We start from the raw sequence: 22,500 nt of genomic DNA, 5'->3' as shown, positions 1-22,500 counted from the left end.
AAATCTGACACGTCTTTGTTTTTATCCTCGTGTCTGGAATGTTTGGGCAATTTCTGCCTCATGAAACCTCAGATTTGTCAGTAACTAGTTTTGTAAATATGACCGTAACCCTGAGAGGATTTATTTAGCACTTTTCTAGGCGCCCAAGTACTTCCAGTATTCACACACGCTCACATTCACACACCGTTCGTGATGGAAAGCTATGTAGCCACAGCTGGAGCAGTCTGACAAAACCAGGGGAAAGAAAAAGAATAAGATGTTTGGACATTAGGACTTTTCCTAGAAGTCCCATTGAAGTGAGGGGTATTGAGTGCAATCGGTGGCAAGGAAACATACCTAACCGTAACAAGGTGGACCAGACTGTGTGTGTGAACACTGAATGATCCAGCTCTGAAACGGGACACCTGGGGCAGGTTAACGCCGGGGACACACTGGCCGCCGAAGCGCCGCGCGCCGGCGCTCCAGCCCGCGCCGTGCAGCGATTGTTTCGGCGTCTGCTCTATTTTTTATTTTTTTTTTGCGAGCCGCGGGTGAACCGCGTCAATTCTGGCAGGAAGTCAAACCTAGACATAAGAGGCAGGCCGGTAAATTTAACAAAATAACGCATTTCAAAATAAAATTCCGCAATTGTCAAATGTGTTCGGAAACAGACACTGCATAAAAACCACATGAACACACACACACACACACACACAGCGAACGTGTGTGTGTGTGTGACCACGTGAAGGTGGTGTGGTTTTGGGTGTCTTTCAACCGGAGCAAACAGGATAGAGAAGCAGAAAGTCGTAGGCCAGCTATTAACAACTGTTCACACCATAGGTTCACACACACACACGTACAAACCAAGCCCCCACAATGCGGCTCAGAAAATGGTCTCAACCCGGAAGTACCAAAAATTGCAGTTCCACCCTCATCCACTAGGGGCTGGTGTCAGAAGCGAGCAAATCCTCATTGACTCCCATGTTAAAAATACCAATTTCACAGCAGAAATAAACATGTTTACAGCCTGGTACCAGAACATGTTTTTGGGTTAAATGATCTAGTTTACACTCATGACAACTCTGAGGGGGGTGAATTTTTTCTCACTCTTCTGTTTAAGTGTATTAAAAGCCTAAAATTCTGTATAATTAATGAGCATCAGACCCACGTGACCACAGAGCTAGCTCCGTGGAAAGGCCTCAGTAGAGCCTCGGTCTGGCCTGGAAACTGTTCTGGGATTTTGAGTCTCTGTGTTTGTGTATTCTGTTTTGGATATTATTTGTGCAATTGTTGGACAAAATGACTTGCTGTGGCATTAATTGCATTAATAGAGCGTCCAAGGAGTCTCCACTTCATTTTTTTTCGGTAAGTTAAATTATATTTATGCATTTTAGGTCACTGCCGCCTTTAAACTAGCTGAGTTTATCGAAGTAGCTAGCTAACAATCATTTTAACATGTAGCATGTACTGTTTAACCATGAAATTTAGATGTAAAATACGATAAAATAATTAATAGGGCATATGTCGATGAGTAAAAGGGTAAAACCCAGTGCATTTAACATAAAAATGGGTTGAAATATGACAGAGCTCTTGGAGGGACACTTCTGTGTTCCATTCTTCCACCCGGTTCTCCCCGGCGGTCAGCCCGGTGCATGTCTAACCGATGCGGCGCCTACTAGCTGCTGCGCGGGCTGACCGCTTGTAGAGCTCTCGGACTCGTAGAGAGACCTGACCGCAGAAATACTGCAGCTCAATTCCCTACCTAAATGCAAAGTTTGAGAGATGTGGTTCACTTAGGTCTGCACTGCCTTCGGGCTAATTTGTCAAGTTCACAAAATGTGGAGCGGGATGCAAGGTTAGAATCAGCGGCGAATCGGAACATATCTCGAAGCCCTGGCCGACGAAACAGTCAGCATGACTATTACTGTCAGGCTCGGAGAAAATTCAGGTTGTTTTTGTGTCAGTCGGTAATTCTGCAACAGCGACTCTAACTAACGCAGCACTAGTTGACAGACAGCATTACAGCGTGAAATCCAGCACAGCATGACCCGGTTCTGTAAGGAATTCTGTTCAGGAGGTCGCATTTCAGGCTCTTCACATCATATGTGACTGACGTTTACGTTATAATAACGATCACACACTAGGAATGTTATAAAGCGCCTATATCTGACAGTTTCTTTTGTATATTATCTGACTTTATAAACTCCAACAACAATGTGCTTCTTTTTTTCCAGGCTAAATCTACCCAAGACACTGGCTGTCAGACTGATTTAGTAGTCTGCAAGAATGTATTTGTCCAGCCTGACGTGAAGCCTTACCTGTAGCAAAGGTGAATTATTTTTAACAATCTTCTATGTAAACATTTTATTATCACCTTCTAGTTTTAATTTGTTTTGTAGATTATTGTTACACGTGATTTTATGCTCTTTAAACATTTATAAATGTGCTGTTTCTTTGTTTTTTATAGCCACCCAGTTTAGAGCTCCCAGCTGCTGTGTGTCTGGTGACACAGGGACCATGACGGAAATTCATCTTCCAGAAAGTCTGGTTCATCATTTAGCCAGATTTCTAAGGTATAGGCCAACAATGTTTAGGTTAGTTTTGATAAGGTCTGTGCATCTCTCATTTCATGACGTAACTTTTCATCTTTTAGTTCCTGGGTACCTTCAATGTGAATTTCGTGAGCGCTTCGCCTCCCGGCGCTTCGCTTCGGCGGCTGGTGTGTCCACGGCGCTATCCTGAAGGAGGACAGGTGAGCTGTTGGGGCACAGCTGTGAGCATCTAAATAAGAACATGACACTAAACCAAAAAATAAGCCCAACATCATCCCCCTGTGATTGAAGAGTTTGTTGTGTTGCTTTTGGCATTGTTTAGCCATTAATTTGGGAGGAGGTTGGATTCTTTTTTACAGTTCTGTTGACGTCTGAGGAAAGAAAAACACAATAAAAACTTCAGCTGGTGGTTCTCATTAATCCAAGCAAAACTTTGTGGCAGAGATCCAAACTTTCCAGAGTTGAATAACCCGAACGTTCCCATAGTGAGATAAAGTACACATACCTGTCGTCATACTGGAGATGTTTGGTTTCATTCGTCTGAGATTTGTGATTAATTAGACCGATCGAGTTAACTGTTAACCAGCTGCAATGTCTGCAGCAGCAAAGGTCAGTCGATCCGTTCACTTTCACTTTCACTTTCACTCCTCCGTCTCGCTCCACTGAGGCTTTAATCGCCTCCATCAGCTGATCCCAGGAAACACAAGCATCTGAGGAGGCGAAAGTGCTGCTCTTGACTCAGGTGCTTCATTATCTCAGGTTGTCTTTGACACACTGAAACCACAGGTCAGGCTGGATGCCAGAAGGGGCGGAGCCAACAGGGAACAGGGCAGAATTGGCTAATGAGAAGCAGGAATCTACGTAAACACAAGTGAACTCTATAAACAAGTAATCGAACACTGACTTAACATGCACGCATGCATGTGCGCACGCACATACACACACACACACAATGACTATGACAATGACAATGATACACTCAGAAGCAGCGCTGAAGGCTGTTGATGGTCGCAGCTTGACAAAATGAATGCTCAGTCACGGTTGGTCTATACTGATCATTCATAATATGACATCAACCATATAATCCTGAGCATTACTTTAGTTGAATATTCATTAAGCCTAACACATCCCAGCCCAATGTTTTTTTTTCTGACTACCCCCTGTAATGTGCTCACGGACCACCAGGGACACGCGTACCCCTGGTTGAGAATCACCAGTTTATGGTGGGAATGAATGTTTTGTAAGTCGCAGTCAGGGGGAAAAGCTCCAGTGAGCCTGTTTCAGAACGGAGAATTAAACCAGAGGAAAAAGTAGCTTCAGACGACAGGGTTTGGGGTCGTACTTCCTGATAGTTGGACAGCTCACCTCTGATTGGCTAACAGCAACACAACCCAACCACTGACTCTGATTGCTCCGTAATGTTGATGTTTTGTCTCCACAAACAACACAAGCCTGGAGGAGTTCTGCTGTGTGGTGGGGTTGCTAATGCTAACAGTTAGCTTCTGCTAGCCGAGACGTTCTCTGCTGTTTCCTGGACGCTAAACCAACAACAGCCTTCCCCGTTGTGAGCCAAGACGGGCGAGTCCATGGATGTTAAGTGACGGTGTGAGGTAGATCTGTCAGGATTTTCTAATCCTAGAGTTTCGCCGACTAGAAGCTAATGCAGGAGATAGGTGTAGGAGACTATTTTCATGTTCAGCCTGCATGAAAAACTCAGATCGACTGATTATCAGAAATAATCATTGAAAAATAGAACGTTTTCAAAGCTAATTAGCGTGGGTCATTAACTATTTTCCTAAAAGAACACAAGATAAATGAAATTAAATAATAAGTAAATAAACAAATTTGAACCAATGAGACTTCCCCAAATGAAAACTGAGGCAACTGAATATCAGAGGAACCAAATCTGGAAGTCATGACATAGAAAGCTGTAGTTTTGTTTTAAAAACAAAAAGATCTGGAGCACACACACACACACACACACACACAGAGGTGAAGCCTGATTATCTGATAAGCTGTTCCTGTTTAAGTCAGGCTGATAGAGCGTCGTGGAATTACCCTTTAGCTGAAGCATGTCCTCTGAAAGCAGCCCAGGAGACAAACAGCTCCAAACTATTTGTTTGTTCAAGTGTTCATTTCCCGTACTCAAGAGTGACTGGAAACAACCTGACTCTAAGGAGAACGGCACAGTGGGAAATTCAGGACACACACACACACACACACACATTCACACCTAAGGACAATTTAGACAGACCAGTCAACCTAACAGTCATGTTTTTGGACCATGGGAGGAAGCCGGAGTACCCGGAGAGAACCCACGCATGCACAGGGAGAACATGCTAACTCCATGCAGGAAGATCCCAGCCTGGGAATCGAACCCAGAACCTTCTCACTGCAAGGCAACAGCTCTAACCACTGCGCCACTGCGCAGCCCATGTTGGGCAAAATAAAGCTAAAATCTAAAATGTAGCTACAGTTGTTTATTCTAAAGGATATTTATGTGAAATCAATCCGGTTTCTCGGTGAACTGTTGGAAAATCTCTAAATCTCAAAGACTTATAAAGTCAGATTTCCGCTGCTGAAGCGCTAAAATTCCCCAGAGTTGCTGCAGGTGTCTGGAACCTGCAAGGAACCCATGTGGAGCCCTCCTTAGTTTAGTCTCTGTGCGTCAGAAAGAGGAGGAAGGTGAGACTGAATAAAAAACAGATTGACCCAACTGGGAACACATTGAAGAGACTTTGTTTTCAGAAGAGAACAAGATGCTGGGGGCTCTACGCGACTCAGACAGATATAAAATAGGTGGTGAAATCGTACCGATTCAGGGTTTGACTCAAAGCAAACAGCCTTTTGTGTTTTCATGTCATTTTGTGTCTCCAGCTGTGGCCAAAAGAGAACTGAGTTTCGTCTCATCCAGATTTAAGTTCCGTTCGGGTTACAGTTATTATAAGCTCACCTGCAAACTCAAATCTCCAGGAACTGATTCTTTTCCACACCCAACAGCTTTGCTAGATCAGACCAAAGAAACAGGAAGAGAGCCAGGAAGTTACTCCGCCGTTGCTCTGAAGGACATGGAGGTCAGAGTTCAGCTTGAAGGCGTCTTATTTTTCCCGTAAGTCCTTCAAAGTTGCAATTAGACGTTTTATGTGAGTCACCTGTTAGGTGAATCAGTGACTTTAACAGAAACACGGTACAAGACATCCCTCCCATGTTTCTGTTGATCTTGGCAGATAAATCAGATGCCACACGACTTGACAGAGGTATCTGGGGTTTACCAACATTTCTGCTGGCAAGTACGCGTCACGCAAGAGTTTGTTAGTGTCACTGGCTGTTTCCGGCTGCGTGTTTCCACCTGGCGGCCTGGGATTTGCGGGTATGTGGCTGCACACGTGAACCAGCCTGCAGCGACGCATCCACCTCTTCAGGTGCACTGAGCTCAGGAAGTGAAAGAACCACCAAACCTAAACAGTCCCGACCACAGTTTCACAAAACCGCTTTAAACGTTACAATTGTCTTCATATCAAGTAACGTTTTTACTACTTTGGGTAAAGCCATGAGACAACTCTGATTCTCCCTAACCCTTTTCCGACTCAAGGCCATGGTCTCGGATTTAGATGAGCTGATTCTCATCCCATTTACTTCCCACTCAGCTGCGAACCACTCCAGTGAGAGCTGGAGATCATGTTCTGATGAAGCCAACAGGACCACCTCATCTCCAAAGAGCAGAGACTCAATCCTTAGGTCACCAAAGCAAATCCCCTCAACACCTTGGCTGGGCCTGGACATCCTGTCCACAAAAGTTATGAACAGAATCGGTGATACAGGGCAGCCTTGGCGGAGTCCAACTCTCACCAGAACCGAGCTCAACTTACTGCCGGCAGTGTGGACCAAGCTCCGACACAGGGACCTAGCAGCCCACATCACAGGGCCTGGTACCCCACACTCCCGAAGTTCCCCCCACAGACCGCAAAGGCATCCTGGACAGGTCTCAGATCCATCACAGGGACACACAAACAATTCAATTCAATTCAAAAATACTTTATTAATCCCTAACTGATTGCATGATGTAATTTCATTTAGCCCAAGAATGAGGACTTTTTACTTTGGCCAGGTGTGTTATGTAAGGATCAGGCTACTCCGGCTCCTCTTCATCAGTGATGAAGGTTCCAGGTGACCCACGAGGATTAAAGATCTTTGAAATTTAGAAGCTTTCAGACTTTAGAGTCCATCTCCAGATCAACGTAAATTTGATGATGAAGGTGATGGTGATGAAAGCGTAAAGTAGAGAGTTTTGTTTTGTGTGTTTTTCTTTTATCTTTATTTTGAGAACCAGATGAAATTCCAGGCCGAGTGAAGATGACGGAATAAAGAAGTCACGAGGGTTTAAAATCAGTAAATTCATCCTTGAATTTTGATTTTCGTTTGTGAAACCCTGGACACTCTGCCAACCAAGTGAATAATTTCCTGTTAGGATCTGCTGAAACGACCCGGCTGGTTTTCCGCTGATTGGATCTAAATGTTCAGCATTCCTTAGAACTTCCTCATTTTTTTCCCTCTTTGTTTTCGGAATTTTCTGCTGAGGTTTGATGGAGTCTAAATTGTGTCAGCTGGAAGTTTACAAACACAAAGAAGTTTATGGTGGGAAACTCCACTCAGTTCAGTGAATTTTTCAGCGCTTTGGGCTTCCTGACAGGGTTGCGGAAGGTGCTTTCTAAATAAAGCTTTGATTGATTGATTGAATTTAAATATTCTCAGGCGACATTCACGGATTTCTGCTACAAACAACCTAGAAAAGACATTTAAAACCTCATGACTACATGTTGACACATCTTTCCGGAACTGCGCTGCTCTGGGTGGCTGCATGTTGGAGTAGCTCTGTTGACTATATGTAAGTTTTGCCTTTTCTTGGACAATTTTTCTTCTAGTTTCTCAAGAAAAACTGTATTTTTTTGGACACTTTACTTTTCTGTTTCTGGTGCTGTGAAGCTTGGAGGATTTTTACTGCTATTTTTTTTAGCTTTTGTCACTTTTTGAGCATTTGTTATGATGCGTAACCATGGCAACAAGCTGGTTTACAATCGGGAGCAGCTGATTAACATTGGAAAGGCTGAAATAATACCTCAACTGAAGCCACAAATCCCAAATGAGCTAAAACGCAAGAAGCGTGGGTGCAGAGCGGGAGCAACACGGAGACAGAGAAAGAGGAAATTCAAACCATCTCTTCCATCGATCATAATGGGCAATGTGAGATCACTGGCCAACAAGATGGAGGAACTCCAAGCCCTTTCAAGGACTCAGCCAGAGTTTCGGCAGTTTCGGAACCGCTGGAGGAGATAATGCAAAGAAGGATTCTCCAGAGAATCAAGAAAATGATGGACAACCCTGAGCATTCTCTTCACAAGACTGTCCGACAACGGAAGAGTGTCTTCAGTCAGAGGCTTCTTCAGTTTGGCTGCAACACTGACCGCTACTGGAGATCCTTCCTGCCAACAGCCATTGTAATATACAACACCTCTTTTATGTCTTGATTATTATTATTATTCTGAGCTACTACAGCAATGAATCTCCCTCTGGGATTAATAAAGTATTTTTGAATTGAAGTTGAATTGAGTTTAATTGAAAATGGATGGATGGATGGATGGATGGATGGATGGATGGATGGATGGATGGATGGGTTTTCGTGTGTGACATAATCATCCAGCTGAGCTCACCTTGATTTTCTTGTAAAGCTTTAGTCAGTTTATTTTATGTGGTTTCGTTTTGGCCTGTTAAAGGTTGTTATTTCCATAATGTTCTGGTTCAGATGGCAGGGGCCTGGTGGGTTGGCTCATGCACCAGGAAGAAAGGAAGTCTAAATCTGAACAACCAGGCTGAAGCACACACCCTCCATTCAGTATTGGAGCCCTCTTGGCTTTGAACCGAAAATGAAAATTCTGCAGGATTAGTCAAATGGAAAATTGAGAGAATGACGAGAACCTTGAAGAGGAAGAGAAGCCTTGGGGTATTCAGGCATCAGTTCGGAGTCGGATTAGAAATGTGATCCAAACTAACGGTGATGACACTCTGCTGTCGGTAAACTGTGCTGTACCTTCTGGTGTCGAGAATCAAGAACACGTTGTTTCGTATGACAGGTTTTTCTGGTAGTGACAGGAACTCACCTTCATCTTTTTTCTGGTAGATTCTGTCTTAATCTCCTTCTGCAGATACTGGGTAGTAATCTAGACCAAGAACGCTGGAGCTGCAACCGAGTTTGGCCCCAACGGTTTTCTGTCCCACCAATCACAGCGTCCTATGTTTAATGCATGGGCTTCACAAAGAAAAACAACAAAGGCAGTGTCAGCTCCAGATTAGCACTCGTTTGAAATGGCTTTGGCACTAACTGTGGACCAGTTATTAAATTTAACAGTTTCTTAAAGGACACAAATTGTTCAGGTTGTTGGATGCCATGACAACGTTTTCCATTGTGCGGACAATCCCGTTGACTGTTTTCCATCATGATGAATATGTCATGCCGTTCGTTGCTCTGATTAGTCCTAACTGTAGATGATGTCACTACGTGTGATCCGTTTCATTGGTTTGTGGCCAGACTAAATGTTTATGCTTATGTATTTAGCAGACGCTTTTGTCCAAAGCGACTTACAAGTGATAATCGGCATGTTGCCATTGAGGCTAACAACAACAATAACAACAACAACTTGACATCAATCATGGAGAGGAGGGAACAAGGAGTGGACAGTAGAGAGGGGGACGGGTGCAGGGAGGGTGCTAGTTTAGAAGATGCTCTCTGAAGAGCAGGGTCTTTGAAAGTCGAAAAGGAAGCTCCTGTTCTGGTAGTGCTTGGAAGGTCATTCCACATTTGTGGAACGATGCATGAGAAGAGTCTGGATTGTCCTGAGCGTGGTGTAGGCACTGCTAGCCGACGATCCTGTGATGACCGGAGCGGCCGGGCCGAGACGTAAGCCTTTGCAAGAGGATTCAGGTAGATGGGAGCCGTACCATCTCGGACTTTGTATGCTAGTGTTAGCAATTTGAATTTGATGCGTGCTGCTAGCGGTAGCCAGTGGAGCTCAATGAACAGAGGGGTGACGTGTGCTCTTTGTGGCTGATTGAAGACCAGACGCGCCGCTGCGTTCTGGACCATTTGAAGAGGTCTCACAGTACAGCCTGGAAGACCAGTTAGAAGGGCGTTGCAGTAATCGAGGCGCCATCCCATAGGGGATGGCGTATCGGGCTAATTTTTGGTTATTTGTCTAAAAGCTTCATGTGAACTGTCCTGGACAACTGATTCTGTGTACCACTCCCCAAACTTTTGTCTTTCTTTTCTTTTCTTTTGTTTTATTGACAAATATTCTAGACTGGGTGATTGGCATTCCGATGCTTCTAGAGGTGAACGTTTAAGTGTGTGTGTGTGTGTGTGTGTGTGTGTGTGTGTGTGTGTGTGTGTGTGTGTGTGTGTGTGTGTGTGTGTGTGTGTGTGTGTGTGTGTGTGTGTGTGTGCGTGTGCGTGCGCGTGCATGTGCGTGTGTGTGTGAGTAGCGGTGAATGGCTGCTCATATTGAACGTATGTGCCTTTCATAGGTTCATCAGAGTTTATGGATATATAACTGAGTATCATCAGCATAACAGAGGAAGTTTATCCCATTCTGTCTAATGACTTTACCGGTTGGAAGCATATATATAGTAAAAATAATTGGTCGAAGCACCGAACCCTGTGGTACTCCACAAGTAACTCTAGAGTAAGATTTCTCGTGTACATGAACAAACTGAACTCTGTCGGGCAGATAAGATTTAAACCAGCCAAGCGCTGTTCCTTTGATCCCTACAAAGTGTTCAAGCCTTTCTAAGAGAACATTGTGATGGATACCCTAAACTTTTTAGCATGTTCCTGCTCCCTCTCAAATTATAATGATACTAATATTTTTTAAACATTTTTGTGGTGTTTTTGTAATATTTCATATTTGAGATAATTTATTTATAAAGCGCCTTCCAAAGTGGACCAAATATAGCTCCAAAGAGCAAAGGGACCTTGACGAGGCATTTGACAGAAGCTGTAGTTAAATCCAACAACAGAGGAACTACCACATCTCCCACAAATTACTCTAAAAGCACAAAACAACAGAATTCGTCACAACCTCTTGTCAGCATGGCAACTATTGACCGGACCTGTGACACACTACAGAGTTTCTTTTGGGATCCCAGTGGAGGAATGGTGGGATTGGGAGAGGATAGATACCCTGTGCCCCCTTGTTGGGCTTGTTGCATCTGTGACCTAGACGAGCAGGAGATGGTGGGATAAAATGAGACCATTCCCGCATTTTCATCAGCTGATGTGACATAACATTCCTGAGCAAGCTGGGATGCAGGAAACAGGACGATCTGGACAATTACTCGGGAGAAAAACTGGTCCATGAGAAGGTTCTGCAGGATGAAGACAGTCTAATGAATAATCCAGAATAAACACCAGATTTTAATCTCTGTTGGTTCTGACACAAAGAGAATATTTTGTGGAGTGATTTTCCACAAAGTGCTTTCGTGTTACACAATAAATGTTTGACAGTTGACCTGAGCTGAACTCCTGTTTGTGATTGTGAAACTGAACCAACAACCTTTAGCTCTTAACCCATTGACGGTTTTTACTGAAACGCTTTAATGTTGTTGCTCAGGTGAGTCCTGGAACACCTGCAGCTCCAGCAGAGCAGGAAGTGGAGCAAACCGGTCACTTCCTGTGCAACTCCAGCACCACGCGGGGAGGAGGTTTCCTCCTGCAGCGTTCTCACTGAGCCGACCTGTAGAAACAACAGGAGTATCAGGGACAGAGGTTTTTCCATCGGCACTGGTTCATCCGGTTCAACAATGCCTTACATCAACCTGGGATGATGGCCAGCTGACAAAATCAATAATATGAGTTAAATTACTTATTAAATTTAATTCAGATTGAAAAGTTAAAGCTTAAGTCCCATTAATTGTTGAAATTGTGAAACAACTTCTCCGCATTTGACCCATTCCCTGGGGGAGTAGAGAGCTGCAGACCGTCGCGCTCAGGAACCACTTGCTGGAAAATGAAAGACTAAAGTTTGAGCCGCTTATTAAACAGAATTCAGTTTCTCTGTCCTTCAGGAATTTTGGGTCTCATTACCAACCTGATCTCAGTGGGATGTTCCTCCTCCTGATCCTGGTCCTCCTCCTGAACATCACCTCTCATTTGTCTCTGGAAACAATGACCCCGTTAAATAACCACATTCCTTCAATCTTCATATAAAGAAACGGCTTTTTCCAAGACGTGTTCCACTCATTTTCTCCAGAGAATTCGTTCTGTCCCCCTGGACTTGGTAATGGCTTACACTTGTATATGACAGCATGGGCAGACCGGGACGACAACTCAGCTCTGGAATATCTCCGGGTGTCTGGCCGTGTGCCTCAGGTGAGAGTGGGTGAGGCATTCAGAAGAATCTTCTGTACTAACTTCGCCAAGCGGGTAGGACGCGGACCGCTGCTGCAATCTGATGGCGATCACTGAACGGGGAGGGGGGAGGAGCTACGATGGCCCGGAGCACACCAGCTATCCTGGGATTCTCCAGAACTCACACAGTGCCGCCTCTACGTGTTCAGAGGATCCAGATTTCCTGAGAAGGATCAGATGTGGAGCCGCTGTGTGAGGAGACGTCGGAATTTTAAATAATACCTATAACCAAGTCATGATGGTCATGGTGGTTACCATGGTGACCCTGATGGACAACTGGTAGCAGTTTTAACGTTTCTGTTGATTTTTAAGGTTTCCGGCTTTTATTCACCCTTGTCTGGTTCATTTTCCTGACTTGATTCAGTCGCAGCTGACTGAGCGTCAACTGCAGCTCTGGTTGTTTACAAACAAACATGTTCCTCCTAATAAATGTTTGTTCCTCAGGTCAGAAACTCGCTGTCATTGCACTGATCTGTAACCAGCTGTCTTTCTGTATCAGAGCGGGTAGGAGGGTCGAAGGTCACATAACCAGAAATTACTTCTTCCTGGAATTCTGCCAACACACACACACACACACACACTTTCAGTTTTACTCACTCTGACAGTTACAGTACACAACAACAGTAACTGTTTTAACCTCCAGTCCTAAGGCTGTCAGTCAGCCAAAGCTGGCGAGGCCTCAGGTAGAAACTTTCCAGTTTCACAGAGTTTCGTTCCGTCTGAACCGCTGTAGCTCCTGGTGGTTCTGAGCCAGTGAACTGATCAGAACCAGCCCAGAATCACGCCACTGACCCACCGACTCGATCATCCTGTCGGCCAAAGTGTTTTACAGAGAAAGCAGAAACGAGGAGAAAAGCGATGATTAACGTAAAAACAATAACATCAGGTGTAAAAAAGCTACGAATACATCAAAACAAGTTAAAAATATCGTAAAACGTTCTATATTCTGGAATGTTGCTGAGATGTTTCTGGGGTCTTCTGAGACGCTCTTAGGAGGTTTCTGGGATATTCCTTCTGGACACAGGGGGATGCAGCATTCCTGGATGAACCATTTGGGAACCAACGAAAAATTCCACTCTTCTAGATCATCTTCACATTTTTAGATGAAAGAATAACTCTCTCCCTCCTTTATAAATCTGTACTTAATTATTAATATTACATCATGTTTGATGGTGGCAGAGAGTTAAAGATGTGGAACACTGAAAAACCATTTTTAATGATTAATCTGTCAATCTGAGTTTTCATGCAGGCTGAACATGAAAATAGTCTCCTACACTCGCAGACATTTATATGTAGACGCCCCATGGACTGGCGCTGCCTATCGGAGCTGCTGTAGTGGCCAGCCCTCAAATTTCAAATTGCCCGTCGGGGACTAATAAAGTTGTTTTGAGTCTTGAGTCAGCCGCCATCTTAGATGGGTCTCCATTCACCCCCAGTGCATTCGTTTCTACTGAGGAACGTGCTTACCCAACTAAAAACGACATTTTATCAAGCTTTTCACAAAATCAGACACATGATAATTAAAATGTAAATAAAATTAAACAAAATACATAAAAATATGTGTCGGGTCAGGATGCCTCCTGGACGCCTCCCTGGTGAAGTTTCCGGGCACGTCCAACCGGGAGGAGGCCTAAAGGTAGACCCAGGACACTTTGGAGGGACTATGTCTCTCACCTGGCCAGGGAACGCCTTGGGATTTCCCCATCTTCACCCTCACCCAGGGGTGAGGGGCTCACTCCTCACCCCTGCCACGTGGACCTCAAGGGATAAACTATCAATCCTGTTCAACGGTCAACTTTCCTGGAGGGGTCACCCATGAGGACAGTGGGAGGGTTGGATATAACATCCCAGGTAGGCTAGAAAAGTCTGTTATGCTCTTCAGCAGCCAATGAGGCATCTACCTATTCATGTCTATGTCCTATAGATAGAAAACTGAAAATAGACGGTGAAACTCTAGGATTTGAAGAGCCTGACAGATCTATGTCACACTGTCCATTCGTGGACTCACCCATCTTGACTCACGACAGGGAAGGCTGTTGTTGGTTTAGTGTCCAGGAAACAGCAGAGAACGTCTCAGCTAGTGGAAGCTAACTGTTAGCATTAGCAACTCCACCACACAGCAGAACTCCTCCAGGCTTGTGTTATTTGTGGAGATGAAATGTGTCCAGATATCATCTGAAGTGCAGCTCTGATGTGGTTCACCTCTAGTTCCTGAAATAGGTGCAGCTGTGGCTACACTGTAGCTCATCAGCGTTGTGTGTGTGTGTGTGTGTGTGTGTGTGTGTGTGTGTGTGTGTGTGTGTGTGTGTGTGTGTGTGTGTGTGTGTGTGTGTGTGTGTGTGTGTGTGTGTGTGTTTGTGTGTGTAATTTATAAATTGATGATCGTCTCAGATGAGTTACAGCAGTAATATGAACACATCAGTGGGATGAGGAACACGCCGATGTTCTTCCTGCTGAAACAAACAACCAGAGAGGAATTACAAAGTTCTGATCAACCCGCTACGTTTCTTCCTCTGCAACCTGTCACCTATGACCCCGCCCACTTGCCGCCTGTCATACCTTTACCTTCATTTCCTCTCCTGAATAAAACTCAACACAGAAACAAAACAGATGCAGATTCCTAGAAACACAAACTGTAAAAATCAACGTGAATATGTTAATATTAAAATGCTGAATCTTTGTGGGTTGTTTCCCTTCTGCTGTTTCAACTCTGTTCAGAAATTTAAGAAAAGAGCAGCAACGCTGTAAAATACGAGAGAATGAGCATACATCGAGATAAATTTAAGAATTAGGAGAAGAATATTTAGATTTAAGGTTATTTGAAGATGTTACAGGGTGAACATGTTTAAAATGATCTTTTTGTGGTCTGATTGGTTGTATTTTGTTTCTTATTTAAAAATAATAACAACTAAACACAATAAGAGTGTACATTTTAAAAAGGTGTGTTGACCCAGTAAAGCTTATGAAGGCATCCTGGTGTTTAGTACCACAGAAATCTGTAAACATGAAGTTTAGATTAGGATTTCAAGACGATTTATGTGGGAACAGCGCCTCCTCGTGTTCATGAGAGGGACGACATCCTGAAAATAGCAGGAAGTTGTCCTGCTCTGGATGAAAATCCATGTATGCCTGTCTCTGTCAGTCACCTGGTCAGAGGAGGGGGACACCTAGACAGAGACAATAACATGCTCACTCACATCTAGGGATAATGTAGAGTAACCGGCAAGGGCGTAGAAACAAGTTTATTATTGAGGGGGAAACATTTTGGAAATCCAACAAATCTGTGATAGGTCAATAGGTCAATACATGCACTCCCCTGAAGGATTATTAGGAACACTCATACGGTGTTTGACCCCCTTTCACCTTCAGAACTGCCTTAGTTCTGCACTGATTCAACAAGGTGCTGAAAGCATCTTTAGACATCCTGCTGGAAGTAGCCATCAGAGGATGGGTACATGGTGGTCATGAAGCGATGGACGTGGTCAGAAACAATGCTCAGGTAGCCCGTGGCATTTAAACCATGCCCAGATGGCACCAAGGGGCCTAAAGTGTGCCAAGAAAACATCCCCCACACCATTACACCACCTCCACCAGCCTGCACAGTGGTACCCAGGCATGATGGATCCATGTTCTCATTCTGTTTACGCCAAATTCTGACTCTACCGTTTGAATGTCTCAACAGAAATTTAGACTCATCAGATCAGGCCAAGGCCGGATAAACCACATGGGCAACTGGGCAATTGCCCAGGGCCCACAAACTCTAAAGGGCTCAGGGCAGCAAGGGCACGAGCAAATTACTGCATCTGTAATCTCCCGCTTTATATTAAACTAGTGTGACCGGACGTCCTGTTTTCCCCGGACATGTCCGCTTTTCACTCTCTGTCCGGGATGTCCGGGTTCTTGTATTGATGCAAATGTCCGGCTTTTCATCCAGGAGCAGGGATGGGGGAGCTGCATATCCTACACATGCAGGGGAGCCGGAAAAAAGTTTTCTACCTATATTACTATATTATCATTCATGGACTCTTTTCAGCAGAGAGCGGCAGAGCGATGGTCGGTGCGCAGCGCTCCAGGCTGCTGCGTCCAGCGCACGGTCCATTCTCAAAGTGGCCAGGGGCGTGTCCAGGGAGTGGCCTGGGGTAGCACATAACACCCTTGGAATCTGATTGGCCACCCCAGGTGCCACCACACTAATTTACCTTTAAATAGGCTTTTCATTGTCCACAAAAGGCTTGGGGGTAAAACAAAAAAGCATAACCATTGGTGCCACCCATGCACAAAGTTGTGCCTCACCTGGGCCACCCCATTTTAAAATATCTGGACACGCCACTGAAAGTGGCGCAACCAAAAAACTATAATTAGCACACGATCGTTCATGTCCGCACATGTTCTCTACTTTCTGTCTTATTTGTGCCTGAAGCGCTCCGCCACTGCGGAGCTCATCACCTGTGCTGCGGTGATTTCACCTCACTGACGCATCGAAACGCGCTCTCCGCTTTGTGGTCAGGAGATCCCTTTGATCTGCTCAAAAGTAACCGATGAGGTGGAAAAGTAAGAATCCAGGCAACAGATTTTCTGGAGAGTTTAGAGGAGATGCAGGAAGATGAGAGACAGACAGGACAGGAAATAGTTAAATAAAAACAAGAAAACAAAACAAAGTGTTGAAAAGTAAAATGTAGGTAGATTTCTCTCCACTACACGTGTTTACCTGCAAAACAATAAGTTACACACATGTAATATTTATACATCTGATACAATTCAGATCACCTTCAAAACTCAGTCACACACCCAGGGCCGTTTCAAGACATTTTGGGGGCCAAGGCAAAATGCCCCCGCTTGCAAAAACAAACAAGCAAAAAGCGCTTGGACAATTGATAAAGCGAGCGCAGCTCTGAGGGCATCCATGATGTCGGCTAGTGTAAACACAGGTCGCACACGTGATGTCAGCATTTTTATGTCGCGGAAAGTGACGTTGCGGAGCTTAAAACTCCGGTTTTGTCTGTCCACACGCAGACACCCAAAACGGAGAAAACGCAGATCTTCACTTTGGCCGGAGTTTTTAAAAAGATCCGTTTTCGTGTGAAAAAACTCCGTTTTCGTGTGGATGACAGGCCAAAACGTAGATATTTTTCTACATTTTGGCCAAAATTGCAGTCTAAATTCACCAGAATGCGAGAACACTTATTTATTCAAATATTTCTAAGGAAACATGTACAACATTTACAAATTTACCAATACGTGTTTGTCCAATATTGGAGGGGACACGTCCCACCGCCACCAGGATCTCACAGGTCACCTCTGTCAGACACAGAAGAAGACAGTTTCTCAGTCATGCCCGCTCACGTGCTCCTGCCTCAGCCACAGAACGGTTTTACTAGAAGAACGTTTATGAAGACAAACCTTTGTGCAGAAGAAAATAAAAAGTATCAACATGACTTCTGGCTCCTGCGTTTCCAGTTCGCTGCTGATACATTACCGCCAGTGGCCACAAGGGGCGCTTTAGACTGGAAAAGGCACCATTTGAACTCAGAGGGAGAAATATATATGATCAAAACAGCACAAGATGCATAAACATGACAAACAATATAACTAAGACCAAGTCTGCACTGACTGCCTGCACCTGTAGCTGGTATCTCTGATGCCTCAGCAGGACGGTTACAGGTTCAAATCCTGGCTGCAGGAGTAGCAATGCAGTTATTTAACTAAGCATGCATGATTTTGGGCTGTGGGAGGAAACTGGAGAAATGCTGAAACAGGAAACCTGCAACCTTGCCACTACGATGTGAGCAACTATCATGTTTTATGTTGGTTTTCCTCCCATTTCTCATCTGGTTTTTAATATTATGATCATAGAAGAGAGTAAAACAAAGTTCTGGGGTTTTCCTCAGATCTGGAAAATGTCCTGTCACTTCTCAGGCTTAGACGATCCCGTCTGTCTAGCGGGGAGAGCCTGGAAAACTTTCTTTGTTTATTTACTGGTCTAAAATCGTTTTAAACTTTTTTTTTCATGAGTGCATTAGTCTCAGCTCTCAGTTGTTGGATCAGTTCCTGTGTTTTGTCCAAATCTTCTGCCTCCTTAAAATTCTTTTTTGTGGTTATGAGAACTTCAGTTTTGTGTTCCTTGGTGAGGTCCTGGTATAAATTCTGCATTTCTGTCAATGCGTCTTTGTCTCTTTAGAAGTTTGTTGTATCGACACATCAACATGTATACTGCTTCAATTTAATGTTTTTGTGCCAAAATGGGAGGTGGCCACCACCGCCATCTTGACCGTGTCACAGGTTCCATCAAGCCCAGACAATTCCAAAAAGGGAAGAGAGGTGGAGCTGAGGGTAGGGCTGTAAGGCTGGGATCAAATGACGACACCCTTCGAACTGAAGCGATGTAGCTACAAGCTAACCCAAAGCTAACGCAGAGGTGGAGCTAAGCTAACGGAGGTAGCTACCTAGCTACAACCGGAGTTAGCTGTGCACAACACCAGAGCTTCTGAGTCTGAGATACTCCGGGCGGACCGCTGGGTAAAACCGGGTGGAACACAGAGGTCTCCGAGAGCTCCACAAGCCGGCAGCCGCGCAGCAGACAAGCGCCGCTGCGATCTGAGATGCGCCGAGCTGCCGCTGAGGGGAGGGAGTCCATACCGATAGTGGGAACCCAGCTCCACCAACATGTTATATTTCAACCCATTTTCAAAAATGCAGCTTTATGTTAAATGCACTGGGTTTTACCCTATTACATTTAAATTTCATGGTTAAACAGTACATGTTAAAATCTAAGCTCAGCTCAGCAGGGACCTAAAATACATAAATATAATTTTACTTACCGAAAAAAAATGAAGTGGAGACTCCTTGGACGCTCTATTAGTGCAATTAATGCCACAGCAAGTCATTTTGTCTAACAATTGCATAAATAATATCCAAAAAAGAATACACAAATGCTACAACTAATGCTCTAAGGTGAGAGACTGAAAAAAACAGAACAGTTTCCAGGCCAGACCGAGGCTCTACTGAGGCCTTTCCATGGAGCTAGCTCTGCGGTCACGTGGGTCTGATGCTCATTGATTATACAGAATTTTAGGCTTTTAATACACTTAAACAGAAGAGTGAGAAAAACTTTCACCCCCCTCAGAGTTGTCATGAGTGTAAACTAGATCATTTAAACCAAAAACATGATTTGGTACCAGGCTGTAAACATGTTTATTTCTGCTGTGAAATTGGTATTTTTAACATGGGAGTCAATGAGGATTTGCTCGCTTCTGACACCAGCCCCTAGTGGATGAGGGTGGAACTGCAATTTTTGTCACTTCCTGTTTTGTTTCATTTCCAGACCCAAATTATGGGGGCTCGAGAATTCTTCGTTGCTCAGTTTTCCAGGTATTCATCTTCATGAGTTCTGACCCCTTCAGACTTGAGTTTAGTCTGTTTAGCGTTAGAAACATCAGCTTCTTCCCTCGACATCAGTCTGAAATCTGGATTTCATCACATGATCACCCGTTCATGGAGGGCTTCAATAAATTCTAACAATCAGTTGTTTTTCTATTGTAGTGTCTAAAAGAGCTTTTCCTCTCTCTGAGCTGCTGATTGTTTTCTGACAGTTTGCCCTTGTTGTCCTCGACGCAACCTGCTGGCTTCCTTACTGATAGGCTTAAAGGACTGAACTGTATTGGAATGTTTACTCTGTGAAGCCCTTGAGACGACTCTTGTCCTGATTGGGCGTTTTATAAATAAACAGAACTTAATTATCCCAGTAAGCTTTTTTATTTCCATCATTTATTTTTTATCCTGTCTCTTGTGACATTTTAAAGCTTAAATCGTTTTATTTATTTATTAATTTTTTTATGACCAAATTCTGGGAACGAAAACATGAAGACAGAAGCTCTGAAGAAAAAATGCTTCTCCTTAAGATCAAACCAGAAAAAGTCAAATTAAAACGCTGAACAAGTTTATTTTTTACTCTCCTCTGCAGCGAGCAGTGGCGTTAAAACGAAACACAATCAGATACGTGAAACATCAGGGTTTACACTGGGCCCAGCGTTGCTCTCCAGGCAACAGACCAAGCCCGTTTTCTTCTTTTTCATGCCTTCCTCTGTGGCATCGAGGCAATGAGAAGCCAATAGAGAGAGTAGCAGGTTCCTGAGAGAACACACACACACACACACACACAGTTGAGGATAGATAAACTTCTTTATCAGAATTGAGTGTTTAATCAGATCACCTGCAATTGATAGTGTCATCGTGGCTCGGTACAGCAGGACGTCACTGGTTCCACCTTTGATATGGACCGGCAGCCCATTGTCTGCCTGTAACCATAGCAACCACTTGGATGAACACATGATGCTCACTAGGGATCAGATCGTTTGAGTTTCTGCTGAATCATCAACAGTGTTTCATGGAATATTAGATTTAGAATAGAATAGAATAGAATAGAATAGAATAGAATAGAATAGAATAGAATAGAATAGAAAATCCCTTCATTATCCCTCAGTAGGCAAATTTTGTTGACATGACAGCAATTGCAGACACACAGGAGCACAACGGTAGAGTAAAAAAAGAGGGGGACTTAATTTTAAATAAAAAAATTAATTAATGCATGTAAACAAACAATAGAAATACTTCAAATACTCAAATATGGAAACTTCTAAATACTGAATATAACCCCTGATGGCCTCGACACACGGGAGGCGATCCGCGGCAGCGGCTAGCGGCAAAGCCGTCTACGCGTTCCGTTCCATGGCGAAATCGAAACTTCTGTTGTTTTGATTGGCCGTGTCGGGTTGGAGGGAATTAAGGTTATTTAAGCGGTTCAGAGTTAATATAGCGGGAGATATGATGTTTCACAAGGTGCTGCTAGAGTTATGTGAAATCTTACTTCTGATTTTACTATAAAACATAATAATAATCAACTTCTCCTCCATGTTTGCTCGGAGGTGTACGGAGCATCCTGTCCGCTCGTTGGTCAGTGAATGAAACCTCTGTTGATTGGTCCTCGTCCGAGCGACAGCGATGAAAATTTGAAAATGTTTTAACTTTCTGGGTCCGTGAAAGTTATGAACAGAATCGGTGACAAAGAGCAGTCTTGGCGGAGTCCAGCACCGGGAGCAAGCTCGCCTTACTGCTGGCAATGCGGACCACGCTCTGGCACCGGTATCAGAGGGCCTGGTACCCCACACTCCGGAAGAAACCCCCCTTTCCCAAAGACCTCCTGACAGATGTGGACAAACGCCTTCTCCAAATCCACATGTAGTAATAATAATAATTATTGTTATTATTATCATCATTATTATTTTATTGTCATTTTTATAGGCGTTTGATATTTTATGATGACAACGTCTTTCTGTATGAGACTTTTATTTTGAAGGTTTGAAGGAAGTTCTAGGTTGCTCCTGAGAGGTCCAAATGAGAAGTGTATCATGTACACCGAGGTTCTGAGGTATGAGTGCTGGTCCGGTTCTCACCTGGAAGAGCTTCTGGGCCTCGGGGACTCTGTTCTTCAGCTGTCTGCTGGAGCTGCTGAAGGCTCGGCCGGCCAGCAGAGGAACTTTCTGGAAGCAAAATCAGCTTTTATTTTGTTTGTTTGTTGTTGTTTTGTAGATTTGTAAACAACAACAGTTCCTCAGTTTAACTGTTCAAATTTGCAGCATTAATCCGTTGTCACTCAGTGATTTGGTTTGTGGTAAATGGCCTGTATTTGAAATAGCGCCTTCTAGAGTCCTGGAGCCCCCCAAGGCACTTTACAACACAATCAATCATTCACCCATGCACACCCTGGTGGTGATGAGCTACACCGTAGCCTCAGCTGCACTGACAGAGGTGAGGCTGCTGTACACAGGCACCACCGGTCTACCAATGTGGGTTTAGTGTCTTGCCCAAGGACACATTGACAGTGACAGACCGAGCGGGACACAAACCTCCAACCTTCTGATTACCTAGACTAGACTAGGCTTAAAACATTTTTATTGATAGGGCCTATGGTTAAAATCTGATGTTAGCCTAGATCTGGACAAGTGGGGAGTACAGGGAGGTGGAGTGTACAGTCGGTAAAGACGGCTCTCCCTTGCCCTGCCTCCAACATGCCTCCATCTAAAAAGGCTAGGTTATCCAGAGTTATTTCTGTAGTTATGCTGCTATAGGCTTAGACTGCTGGAGGATACACTGACCACTTTCCACACTCTACTACTTTCTTCTACAATCTGCTCTTTAACTGTATTATTTCCTGCTGTTTCAGCTGTTAACTTTATTTTCTCTCTAAGTGTTTTTCTCCCCAGAAGAAGCTACAACGACGTTCTGCTGAGCTGTGGCGGCCTCATGGAGGGGGCCATCGTCTAGCACACTGCTGCTAACCACTTAAACATTCTCCCTCTCCTGATAACTTTTTGCTTTCCTTGACGTTGGATGTGCTACTACTAGTTTATCCGTTTAATTATAGATCCACTAAGATAAATACAATAAAGTTTATCTCTCACCAGATAGAATATTTACCAATAAATCACGGTGTAACCATAGCAACACTACTTGGTA

The 22,500-nt window shown here is 44.1% G+C and overlaps 1 protein-coding gene and 1 long non-coding RNA gene across 2 annotated transcripts in view; one reads left to right on the top strand and one right to left on the bottom strand.

Annotated features, from left to right (window-relative positions):
• Nucleotides 1–2,753, top strand: part of LOC129163771 (uncharacterized) — a 3,113-nt gene extending 360 nt beyond the window's left edge. Inside the window, exons 1-3 of the long non-coding RNA XR_008563565.2 lie at nt 1–2,308; nt 2,447–2,552; nt 2,633–2,753. The exon at nt 1–2,308 is cut by the window's left edge and continues 360 nt beyond it. This is a non-coding gene — a long non-coding RNA (uncharacterized lncRNA). The remainder of the gene's footprint in view (nt 2,309–2,446; nt 2,553–2,632) is intronic.
• A 17,154-nt stretch (nt 2,754–19,907) lies between these two features.
• Nucleotides 19,908–22,500, bottom strand: part of cox7a1 (cytochrome c oxidase subunit 7A1) — a 4,892-nt gene continuing 2,299 nt past the window's right edge. The window contains exons 2-4 of the mRNA XM_015950816.3: nt 21,438–21,524; nt 20,198–20,282; nt 19,908–20,115 (exon numbers count right to left, since the gene is read on the bottom strand). Of these exons, the coding sequence (XP_015806302.1) occupies nt 20,057–20,115; nt 20,198–20,282; nt 21,438–21,524 (231 nt within the window). The 3' untranslated portion in view covers nt 19,908–20,056. The remainder of the gene's footprint in view (nt 20,116–20,197; nt 20,283–21,437; nt 21,525–22,500) is intronic.

This window comes from Nothobranchius furzeri, chromosome 13, assembly GCF_043380555.1.
Source record: "Nothobranchius furzeri strain GRZ-AD chromosome 13, NfurGRZ-RIMD1, whole genome shotgun sequence".
Taxonomy (NCBI): Eukaryota; Metazoa; Chordata; class Actinopteri; order Cyprinodontiformes; family Nothobranchiidae; genus Nothobranchius; species Nothobranchius furzeri.
The sequence above is the reverse complement of the archived record's forward strand: the minus strand, read 5'-3'. Positions and strand labels throughout refer to the sequence as shown.